The sequence below is a fragment of the Olea europaea genome, chromosome 10 (assembly GCF_002742605.1).
Source record: "Olea europaea var. sylvestris chromosome 10, O_europaea_v1, whole genome shotgun sequence".
NCBI classification, from domain to species: domain Eukaryota; kingdom Viridiplantae; phylum Streptophyta; class Magnoliopsida; order Lamiales; family Oleaceae; genus Olea; species Olea europaea.
In genome coordinates, this window is record NC_036246.1 from 24112467 (window position 1) to 24124044 (window position 11578).

The 11578-nt window shown below is 41.7% G+C and overlaps 2 protein-coding genes across 2 annotated transcripts; one reads left to right on the forward strand and one right to left on the reverse strand.

Moving 5' to 3' along the window:
• Positions 1-3505: 3505 nt before the first annotated feature.
• Positions 3506-4293, reverse strand: LOC111401577. The gene is made up of 2 exons (XM_023029378.1): positions 4250-4293; positions 3506-4170 (listed from the first exon to the last, which is right to left on the reverse strand). Exons 1-2 carry the CDS (start codon positions 4277-4279, stop codon positions 3610-3612), a joined length of 591 nt encoding a protein of 196 aa, XP_022885146.1. The 5' UTR covers positions 4280-4293; the 3' UTR covers positions 3506-3609.
• Positions 4294-8400: 4107 nt separating this feature from the next.
• On the forward strand, positions 8401-9105 carry LOC111400427. Its single transcript, XM_023027848.1, has one exon. It carries the CDS (start codon positions 8401-8403, stop codon positions 9103-9105), a length of 705 nt encoding a protein of 234 aa, XP_022883616.1.
• The last annotated feature ends 2473 nt before the right edge of the window (positions 9106-11578 follow it).

Below are 11578 nucleotides of genomic sequence, written 5' to 3' on the forward strand. Positions count from 1 at the left end.
AAGGAAACTCCGGCAGTATTTTCAGTCTCACCCTATTGTGGTGCTCACTAATCAACCACTTAGGCATATACTTCAGAAGCCGGACGTATCAGGAAGACTGATGAAATGGGCAATCGAGCTTGGGGAATTTGACATAGAATTCAAACCACGTCCATCTATCAAAGCTCAAGCTCTAGCCGACTTCATTGCAGAACTAACCCCCAGGCCTCGGGGGCCAGGTAATAACTCGAGCATGAGCACTAATTTGGACACTTGGCAAATATTTGTGGATGGAGCATCGAACTCCTCGGGCTCGGGCGCAGGGGTCATCATCATCAGCCCTGACAAACAAACGGAGATCCAATGCGCTCTCAGGTTCGAGTTTGAAGCAACCAACAACGAGGCCGAGTATGAGGCCGTCGTTATTGCTCTTGAGCTAGCCCTTTGCCTAGAGCTCGAGTTCGTAAAGGTATTCAGCGATTCACAGCTAGTGGTCGGACAGATTGAAGGATCATTTGAAAGGAAGGAGGAGAAAATGAGTTTGTACTGTATGAAGGTTCAGGATCTTCAGCGAAAATTCAAGAGCTGTGAAATTACAAAAATTGCTCGAAAGGACAACGGAAAAGCCGATGCATTATCCAGGCTTATGTTCATGGGGGTAGACGGCCTTGATAGAACGGTTCACATTAAAATCATCACAGAACCCAGCATTAGTCAAATCCTCGACATCATGGACATTGACAACGAACCATCCTGGATGGACCCGATCATAGAATTCATTACAAACGGAAGTCTACCCAGCGATGCCAGGTTGGCCAGAAGCATCAGAGCCCGAGCTCCTAGGTACTGCATGATCAGCGGTGTCCATTTCCGCAGAAGTATTACTCTTCCGTACCTAAGGTGTCTCAGGCCATTAGAATCATCCCAGGCCCTTGCTGAAGTTCATGAAGGTGTGTGCGGGAATCATCAAGGAGCCAGGGCCTTGGCCTTTAAACTCGTACGATATGGATACTACTGGCCAACTATGAAAAAAGACGCCTCAGAATATGTTAAAAATTGTGATAAGTGCCAGAGGTTTGGCAATGTTATCCACTCACCAGCCGAAGACCTCACCAACATTAACTGTTCGGCCCCGTTTGAACAATGGGGAGTTGACATCCTCGGCCCCTTTCCTGTGGCAAGAGGTCAATTAAAGTTTGTTGCTGTAGCAGTAGAGTAATTCACAAAATGGGTAGAGGCCGGACCTCTCGCCACAATATCGGAGCCCAAGCTAAGAGCCTTCACTTGGAGGTCTATCATTTGCAGGTTTGGGATACCAAAGGTCCTCATCACCGACAATGGCAGGCAATTTGACAACCAACAGTTTAAAAACTTTTGCTCAAACCTTGGGATTGATCACCGTCTGACATCAGTTTCGCATCCTCAGAGCAACGGTCTGGCCGAAGTAACAAATCGAATCATATTGCAAGACCTCCGAACAAGAATAAGCGATGCTAGGGGTTCTTGGTCCGACGAGCTGCCTTCTATACTTTGGACGTACAGAACAACTCATAGGACAACCACAGGAGAAACCCCTTTTATGTTAGCCTATGGCGTTGAAGCAATGGTCCCAGTGGAAATTAGACTGCCAAGCCATAGGAGGCTCGTGCCAGAAACCTCGGAGCATACAACTGAACATCTTGATCTCTTGGAAGAAGTGCGAAAGCAAGCCGCTATAAAAGTGGCCTCTTACCAAACTAGGACAGCAAAACATTTTAATAGCAAAGTCAAGGCTCGGAGGTTCAGAGCTGGCGATTTGGTCTTGAGGAGGGCCGAAGCAGCAGGCCACCCCCCAGGGAAGCTCGGGCCCATCTGGGAAGGGCCCTTTGAGGTCATACGACAGGTTCGCAAAGGAGCATACAGCCTAAGAGACACTTCGGGTAGACCTCTTCCGAGGCCCTGGAATGCCGACAATCTAAAAGTATATTACAAGTAAAATTCCCGACGCCTTTTAGGAGATTTTCTTTTTCTGCATTTTATTTCTAGTTTAGCGGGCCTGCGTGCCCATGCATGTTTTCTGTTCTCTTTTGTAATGAACTACGTTCGGCTTGATCCCGTTTGGGTACGTAGGCAGCTTGGGTACAATATAAATCCAAGTCCAGTCCGAAAAATTAGTAAATTCAAGCTTCAGGTATGACCGCCCTTCAGCAAAAAGCCTTGCCCCAGGCAAGCACTCAGAAAAGCCTTGCCCCGCGCAAGCACTCAGAAAAGCCTTGCCTCGCGCAAGCACATCAAAAAGCCTTGCCCAGGCAAGCACTCAAAAAGCCTTGCCCCGCGCAAGTACTCAGAAAAGCCTTGCCCCAGGCAAGCACTCAGAAAAGTCTTGCCCCGCGCAAGCACTCAGAAAAGCCTTGCCCCGCGCAAGCACATCAAAAAGCCTTGCCCCAGGCAAGCACTCAGAAAAGCCTTGCCCCGCGCAAGCACATCAAAAAGCCTTGCCCCAGGCAAGCACTCAAAAAGCCTTGCCCCGCGCAAGCACTCAGAAAAGCCTTGCCCCGCGCAAACACATCAAAGAGCCTTGCCCCAGGCAAGCACTCAGAAAAGCATTGCCCCGCGCAAGCACTCAGAAAAGCCTTGCCCCGCGCAAGCACATCAAAAAGCCTTGCCCCAGGCAAGCACTCAGAAAAGCCTTGCCCCAGGCAAGCACTCAGAAAAGCCTTGCCCCGCGCAAGCACTCAGAAGAGCCTTGCCCCGCGCAAGCACATCAAAGAGCCTTGCCCCAGGCAAGCACTCAAAAAGCCTTGCCCCGCGCAAGCACATCAAAAAGCCTTGCCCTGCGCAAGCACAAAAGGCCTTGATCATATACTCAAGTGTAAAACATTATAGTATCGCCCAGGGACATACAAAAATCCCACATCATTTTGGACACCCTTGAGAATCTCACATTACAACTTTTCAAAGTTAGTGTGCTTGAGGATTACAGCCCTCGAGGATTTCACAACCCTACTTTTTAAAGTTAGTGTGCTCGAGGATTACAGTCCTCGAGGAAATCACAACCCAACATTTTAAAGTAGTGTGCTCGAGGATTACAGTCCTCGAGAATGTCACTCATTTTTAAAAAAGTTTAGTGTGCTTGGGATTACAGTCCTCGAGAATGGCCTCATTTTTTAAGATTAATTGTGCTCGAGGTTTACAGTCCTCGAGAATGTCACTCAATTTTAAAAAGTTTAGTGTGCTCGGGATTACAGTCCTCGAGAATGGCCTCATTTTTTAAGATTAATTGTGCTCGAGGTTTACTGTCCTCGAGAATGTCACTCAATTTTAAAAGTTTAGTTGTGCTCGGGATTACAGTCCTCGAGAACGGCCTCATTTTTTAAGGTTAATTATGCTCGAGATTTACGGTCCTCGAGAATGTCACATCATATTTTTTATTTGTGCTCGAGAATGTTCGTCTCACCTTTTAATCCCTATCCTCAAGTAAACACTTCAATATCGCGTGAGCAGTAAGTTTCGAATTTGTTTGCTCGATTGTATGGAGTCCAAGGGGTCGAGATAAATAGTTCGAATAAATTAACTAAACATACATAATCCTCGATCAATTTACATTGTCAAAATTAAACCAAAAAATTACAAAGGATTGGGGTGGGGAAGTCATCCAATGTGGCCAAGAGGAGGGTCGAGGTTGCTAATGTCGATCTCAACGTCGTCCTCAAGACCATCCTCAACATCTCCACCCGATCCTCCTCCATCTTCCGAACCCGAGAGCTCCAATGTATCAGCAATGGAAGGCACCGTCTTCAGGTCGTCTGGAGTGACGTCGGGCAACTTCTGCCTGAGAAAGGCCCGGGCTTCTTTCAGAGCATGGAAGTACGCCCCCGACGCATACTCCCCTTTTATCTTGTCGCAGTCCTCGGAGGTTTTAAACTCCTCCCAAGCCCTCTCCCTGACAGCCTCGAGCTCGCGCCCGAAATCCTCTGTCTTCTGGATGAGCTCGAGCCTCGCCCCCTCGACCTCATCCTTTGCTGCAACCAAGTCATCACTGGCCTTCGCAGCCTCCCTCCTCGCGTCATCACGCTCCTTCAGTAAAACCTCGATCTGGGCCTCGAGGTCTTGAATCCTGCTGTCCTTAGAGGCCATGGACGTCTCGACCCCAGCTGCCCTCTTGGCCTCCTCGAGCCCTTGCAGAGAGAGTCCTCGAGCTATACTCAACATCTGGAAAAAAATGAAGAAAATGTCAAGTGTTAAGCTCGACCAATAAACTCGAGGTTAAAGTCAAAAGTTCGAAGATTACCTTCACTGTAAGACCCTCGAGGACCTTCATCCCATCCTCGAGCTTGACCTTCTCTTTGTATTTGTTTACAAGCTCAGGAGCGAGGTGACAAGTCCCAAAGTCCCCAGTGAGAGACGGCTCATCCTCGAGGTCAACCACTTCAGAAGGAGGCCGAGGAGTGACGACCCGAGGAGTCGGAGATCTGAGGTTCGGTTGCAGAGGGGTCGAGACTTCTGGATGTCCTCGAGAAGTTTCGCCAGGCCCCCTCGCACCCTCAGGACCCCCCTCGAGGCCTCTTCTTGCTTTTCTTCCTCGAGGGCTGCCCCTGTGGAGGGGCGCCTCCCCTTGTGCTAACAAAGTTTCGGAGAGCCCGAGGATCAAAAGACATACCGGCAAATATTTACAAACATTTTAGAACGAGCAACAAGGTCAGGGTATCTTTCAAAAAATAACAATAAAGGAACATCCCTACCCTCGACGCCTTTAATATCTGCCAGGTCTAAAACCTCTTCCCCAATCTCCTTCATCGTCGAGAAAAGGGGGCTGAGCCCGACCAGCATCCTCCTATGCTCTTCCAAAACATCCGGATACACCTGGCCCTCACAGAACTTCTCGGCGTCGGGGATTCCCCAATCAGGCCAGAAAGGAAGATCGGGTTCTGGGGCTACCACATAAAACCACCCCGCCCTCCACCCCTTTAAAGAGCTCGCCATCCTCGGGACTTTAAAGCCCCCAGTCGTCGAGAGATAGCCAAAACACGTGTATCGAGGATGCTTCTTAAGCTCGAACACTAATTTGCTGAGGCTAACGTTGGGCTCGATACCTAAGTATCTACATGCTATAAAAAAGTAAACAAGCATCCTCCAGGCGTTGGGCACTAATTGCCCCGGGCACATGGAGTGCTCGACTAATAGAGCAATAAAGAAGGGGTGAAGGGGCCACCTAAAGCCAGCCTTAAGGGTCTCCCTAAAAATAACAAACTCCCCTCGTCGTGCTTGAATAATCCTATCCTCGGGGTCAGGAAATCTAACATCACAATTAGGCATTATACCATATTCCCTAGCCGCAGCTATGACTGAGTGCTCTTTAAGCCTACAGGGTTCGTTAGGATACTCAAAAACCATATTGACCTGGGCCTCGGGAGTAGCCTCTAGGGGAATAGCCGTCGGTATTATCGAGGTCCCTACGTCCTCCTCACTACTACTAGAACTGCTAGAAGATTCTCGACCCTCACTACTCGACATTACTTAACAAACTTAAAGACCTAGCTTATGAATAACTTAAAGTCTCGAGCCTTACCTGGAGTTCCCGACGACTTGAGAAGTTCCCAAAGTATTTCTCTCGAGCACGACCTCTCAGAGCTCTGATTTACAGTGGGTAAAAGTGAAAAATGAAGGTAAGAACAATAGTATTTATAGGTGAAAATGATGGGAGGTCAAAGGTCGCTATCTACGACCGTCCACAGAGACACGTGTCACAAATCCAAGCCACTCTCTGCAACGGTAATATCTTGACCTATATCATCAGCCGTCACTTCTCGATGAATGTTCGAGAAATGACATAACCCATGTGCACCCCATCCTAAGAGCACAATCTCTAGGACGAGTGCACGGGGGCCAGTGACTATGCCAATATCGATATACCCCGAGGAGTGTATCCCGAGGACTCAATCTATACCCCACCTCATTTCTCTTCTTCGGTCCTCGGGGTCATCTAAGTCCTCGAGATACCTCGAGGACACATTTACATTCCCTCAATGTCCTCGAGAATAGTCCTCGAGACATACACCACCAACATACCTCCTAAGACCTGGGTACCTAACTAACAAACCTAAACACCCAAGGATTCTACATCAACCCTAACACCACTTGTCAAACAATTCCATTACAAGTAGGACATTCTTTATAATAGAAATTCCCTTGGATAAAAACATCCAACCAACACAATCCTACTAGGAGTACACTACCTACTCCTATAAAAGCAGAACCTTGGGTCATTATTCAGGTACGTTTTACATTGTTTTTCAGCACATAGCCTCACGCATATATTTCCCTTTCTGACTTGAGCATCGGAGGGGCGACAAGAACACACCTCGTTGCCTTTGTTTCAGGTATCGGAAGATCACGTTCGTGCTCCTCACCAGTCATCAAGCTCGGAAAATCAGCAGGTACGATTTTTGGTAGCATCAAGGGTTTTTCTTATTTTTTATTATTTTTATATTTTTTAAATTGTAACGAGCTCTAATCTCCGAACTCCAAACGCGACTACAGGAAGTGACACGATAAACGATGTCATTCGAAAAATGACACTTCAGTTTATGCAAGTATTTTCCTCAATGATGTATTAATGGGAGCTAATACATGTTCAAGTACTTGATTTACAGTAAAATAGCTCTTAAATTTTGTATTGATTTAACAGGATTGGATGCAGGGTTGCTAGAGAAACACACGTGCAGAACAATGAATGAAATAATTGAAATGTCCCTTTTTGGCTGCTACTATGAATACCTTTTCTTGGACTGAACACGAGCATTTGTTATCTTTGTTGTAGGCAAACTTTTATCGCTCTAAGTTTTTCAACAACAAATTCAGCATTTGTTCCAATCATATTTGGGATCAGACACGTGATTATCTTTTTTGGCATCCCTTTAGGTTCATTACTAGATTTAATGAAAGATTCAAAGAAAACAAATCCTTGAAAATCTTCCAAATACTGTTAAGATGACTGTAGTGCTGATAGGGCCGTACCTGTGCTTCGCGGGGCCTGATGTGAACTTTGGAATTTGGACCCTAGGCCCTGAGTCAGAGCAAACAATCACTTTTAAAAAAATAAAAAATAAAAAATTAGAAGTTTACGGAATTAAATTTGTTAATTTAAATCAACAATAAAACAACAAATAAATTTTTCGGTGTTCCTTTCTTCTCTTCTTATTAAAGTATTTATTCGTTTCTTTTGAACATATGAGTATAGTGGGTTTTCTTTTAAAAAAAAAGGGGGGTAAAAAGTAAAAAATTGGCCCTCTAAAATTCTGGGCTTGAGGCGGAGGCCTCTTGGACCTACCATCAGGTCCGGCTCTGAGTGCTGACTACATAATATAAGGCTAACATAATACAAGGCGACTGTAGTGCCGATTACATAAACATGGAGCAAGGACATCGAATTGAAATATGTACGACAAAAGCCTTTGACTAGGTCTCGTAGTTGGGACATATTCTTTTTTCTTGTGAATAGTTATGTAATAGATATCTCCGTGTCTTCACCTTCAGATATTTAAATAATTCTATTCAACATACACGACAAATCGTCTATTGGATCTTTACGTTCCCCACTAGCCTCACCATCCAATTTCCATCAGAAATGACCACAATCTCTAGTACAGTAGCCCTTTTTCTACCTCCATACGGCTCTCGAATCCATCTCCTTATTTTGGATTGTTATATATTTGTGGTATAAATATAAAATGTGAAAGAAATAATCAAATTAGATAAAGTGCCAAAGTGGTGGAAAATGTAACATTTGTGTGGGACGTTAGGGGTTCGAGTCACTCCCCACGCAGCTATTAAAATGTCTTGATTGGGGCCTTGGGCTTTCTTGACTAAAATAAATATTTTTTTTCTTTATTATTTAATGGGTAAAACTAGCCAGTATTTTCTGACTGTTTGTTTTTGTAACAACCCGCTAACAGCCATTAAAACACCCATTACTCAGTGATTAAAATTTTGCATTAATATGGTGAAGACTGTTACTACCATCTTGCCTATATAAACCCATATCCTGTTTTGGAAAAAGATACACAAAAATACAATAGAAAAATCATCTTGCATCAACCCTCCTTTTCATATTCTGAATTTCTTATATACGGGTTTTACATTTATTCTGGAGTACAATTGAGAGTTCTAGAAAAATCATTCGTGATTGCTGTACAAGTGGTTTACGATCGTTGTATTCTATGAGTGATTGTCCACGGAGGTCGCAGCAATTATTCTAGGAGTGATTGTCCACGGAGGTCGCAGCAATTATTGGCGGGCAATTTCACTTTAGGACATCGTGCTGTCACGAGACTCGATCGGACGATAAGTTTTATATTTCTGCATTATATTGTTTAGATCACTACTGCAGCTAATTAATTTTTCCCAACAATCTAAAGTGAAATTTTTTTATAATTAGTTGCCATGTCTGCTGTAGAGATATCTGTTCCTAAGTATTCTGAAAAACCTGAGTTGTTTGATGGAAAGAATTTTAAGAGATGGCAAATGAAACTGCGATTTTATTTGACAACACTTAAAGTCGTTGATGCTATTGAATCAGATAAACCCGATTTTGTAATTGCTGATAATCCCACTGATAAGGAAATAGAGGATTTAGCTAATTGGGAACATAAGGATTATATGTGCAGGAATTATATTCTGAATTGTTTGACTTTAGATCTGTATGATGATTACTACTCCTGTAAATCTGCAAAAGAGTTATGGAATTCATTAGAAAAGAAATATGTTACAGAAGATGCTGGAACCAAGAAATTTGTTGTGGGAAAGTTTTTAGATTTTAAAATGAATGATGTTAGAACTGTGGTTAGTCAGGTTGAAGAATTGCAGATTATAATTCACGAAATTATTGCTAAAGGATATAAAATCTGTGAGGGCTTTCAAGTGTCATCTATAATTGAAAAATTGCCACCTACTTGGAAAGAGTATAAAAATAGTTTGAAGTATAAGAGAAAAGAAATGTCATTAGAGGATCTGATTATCAGGATTAGAATCGAGGAAGACAATAGAATGGCAGAACGTAAGGAAAGGCCAGATTTTGATACCAAGGCTAATCTTATTGAAGGAAGTTCTGGGACTAAGAAACCAATTGGAAATTTTACAAGGGGTTAGAACTTTAAAGGCAGAAATAAGGGAAAACAATTTGTAGGAAAGAACAATCGGTCTAAGCCCCAATTTAAAAATAAAATTGTTGGTGACTGTTTTGTTTGTAGTAAACCATGTCACTTTGCAAAGGATTGCAGAAATAGGAAAGGAAAAGCTATGAAACATCAGGCACATGTGGTAGAGGATGAGAATTTCTTTGCTATGGTGACAGAAGTGAATCTAGTAAGCAACATGACAGACTGGTGGGTAGATTCTGGAGCTACCAAGCATATTTGCTGCACGAGAGGTGCATTTTCTTCATTCACTCCTGCTAGTGATGGAGAATGTCTGTTCATGGACAATACTTCCTCCTCCAAAATCGAGGGGAAAGGAACTGTGACGCTTAGATTTACTTCTGAAAATATCCTTAATTTGAAGGATGTCCTTTATGTACCTGATATTAGGAAAAATCTAGTATTTGGATCTATCTTAGTAAAAAAGGGTTTTAAGATTGTATTTGAAAGTGGTCAAGTTGTACTGTCTAAGGGTGGTTCCTTTGTTGGGAAAGGGTATGCAGATGAGAGTCTGTTTAAACTTAATGTCTCTGTGATTAACAATAAAGCATCTAACTCTTTCATTTACTTGTTAGATTCTTATGATTTGTGGCATGCTAGACTTGGACACGTTAATAAAACTTCTATTAAAAAATTAATGACTTTAGGAAACATTCCCAAAATCGATAATTGTCCAAATTCAAAATGTGAAACGTGTGTTGAATCTAAATATTCTAGAAAACCATTTCCTCGTGTTGATAGGACTACTTCGGTCTTAAGTTTGATATATTCTGATTTATGTGACTTAAAAGGATATGTTACTCGTGGTGGAAATAAATATTTCTTAACTTTCATTGATGATTATTCTCGATATTGTTATATTTATTTACTTAAGAGTAAGGATGAAAGCTATTCAAATTTATTTCCTATAAAATTGAAATAGAAAATCAGATAGACAAAACTATTAAAGCTTTAAGATCTAATAGGGAAGGAGAATATACAGGAGATTTTGATAAATTTTGTGTTGAGAATGGTATTATTCATGAGACTACTCCACCTTATTCTCCACAATCTAATGGTGTAGCTGAAAGGAAAAATTGAACCCTTAAGGATATGGTCATATCAATGCTAAGCTTTTCTGGATTACCTTTTAACATGTGGAGGGAAGCACTTCTTACTGCATGTTATATTCTTAACAGAATTCCTAGTAAGAAAAATAATAAGTCTCTTTATGAAATGTGGAAGGGCAGAACACCTTCATATAAATATCTTAAAGTATGGGGGTGTTTAGCTAAAACTTCTATTCCAGCACCTAAGAGAACTAAACTTGGTCTGAAAACTGTTGATTGTGTTTTTATAGGCTATGCTTTTCATAGTAATGCCTACAGATTTTTAGTCATTGACTCTAAAAATAATTTGATTGAAAAGAACACAATATTTGAAACTTTGCTGAATTTTTTGAAAATAGATTTCCGTTTAAAGAAAAATCTGAAGGATCAAGCAGTTCTTTTAGTATTCCTTCTAGTGTTAGAGAGGAGCCATCTGAATTAGAAGAAGCTGAAATTAGGAGAAGCAAAAGACCTAGGACCACTACTTCTTTCGGTCCTGAGTTTATAACCTACTTAGTAGAGGATGATCCTAGTATTTTAGGTGAAGCTATGTTTTCACCAGATTTTATATTTTGGAAGGAAGCTGTAAATAGTGAATATGATTCAATTATGTCTAATAATACTTGGGAGTTAGTGGACTTACCTCAAGGATGTAAGACAATTGGGTGTAGATGGTTGTTCAAGAAAAAACTTAAACCTGATGGTTAAATTGATAAGTATACAGCAAGACTTGTAGCTAAAGTCTATGAACAAAAGGAAAGAGTTGACTTCTTTGATACTTATTCACCCGTTACTAGGATTACCTCTATTAGGATGTTAATTGCAACTGCCTCACTGTATGATCTTATTATACATCAAATGGATGTCAAAACTGCATTTTAAATGGAGACTGAGAAGAGGAGATTTATATGGATCAGCCTGAAGGATTTGTTGTAGAAGGCCTTGAGGATAAAGTATGTAGACTTAAAAAATCCCTTTATGGTCTTAAACAAGCTCCTAAGCAATGGCACGAAAAATTTGATACAATTTTGACATCAAGTGGTTATGTGATAAATGAAGCAGATAAATGCATATATAGCAAATTTGAAAATAATTGTGGTGTGATAATTTGCTTATATGTTGATGATATGCTGATTATGGGAACTAGTTTAGATGTGGTTAATAAAACTAAGCGGTTTCTGAACAAGCACTTTGAAATGAAAGATTTGGGTGTTGCTAATGTTATTCTAGGAATCAAAATAGTAAGACATTCTGAAAGAATTATTTTGACCCAATCACATTATGTAGAAAAAGTGCTTAAGAAGTTTAATCAATACAACTGTATTCCTGCTAAAACAC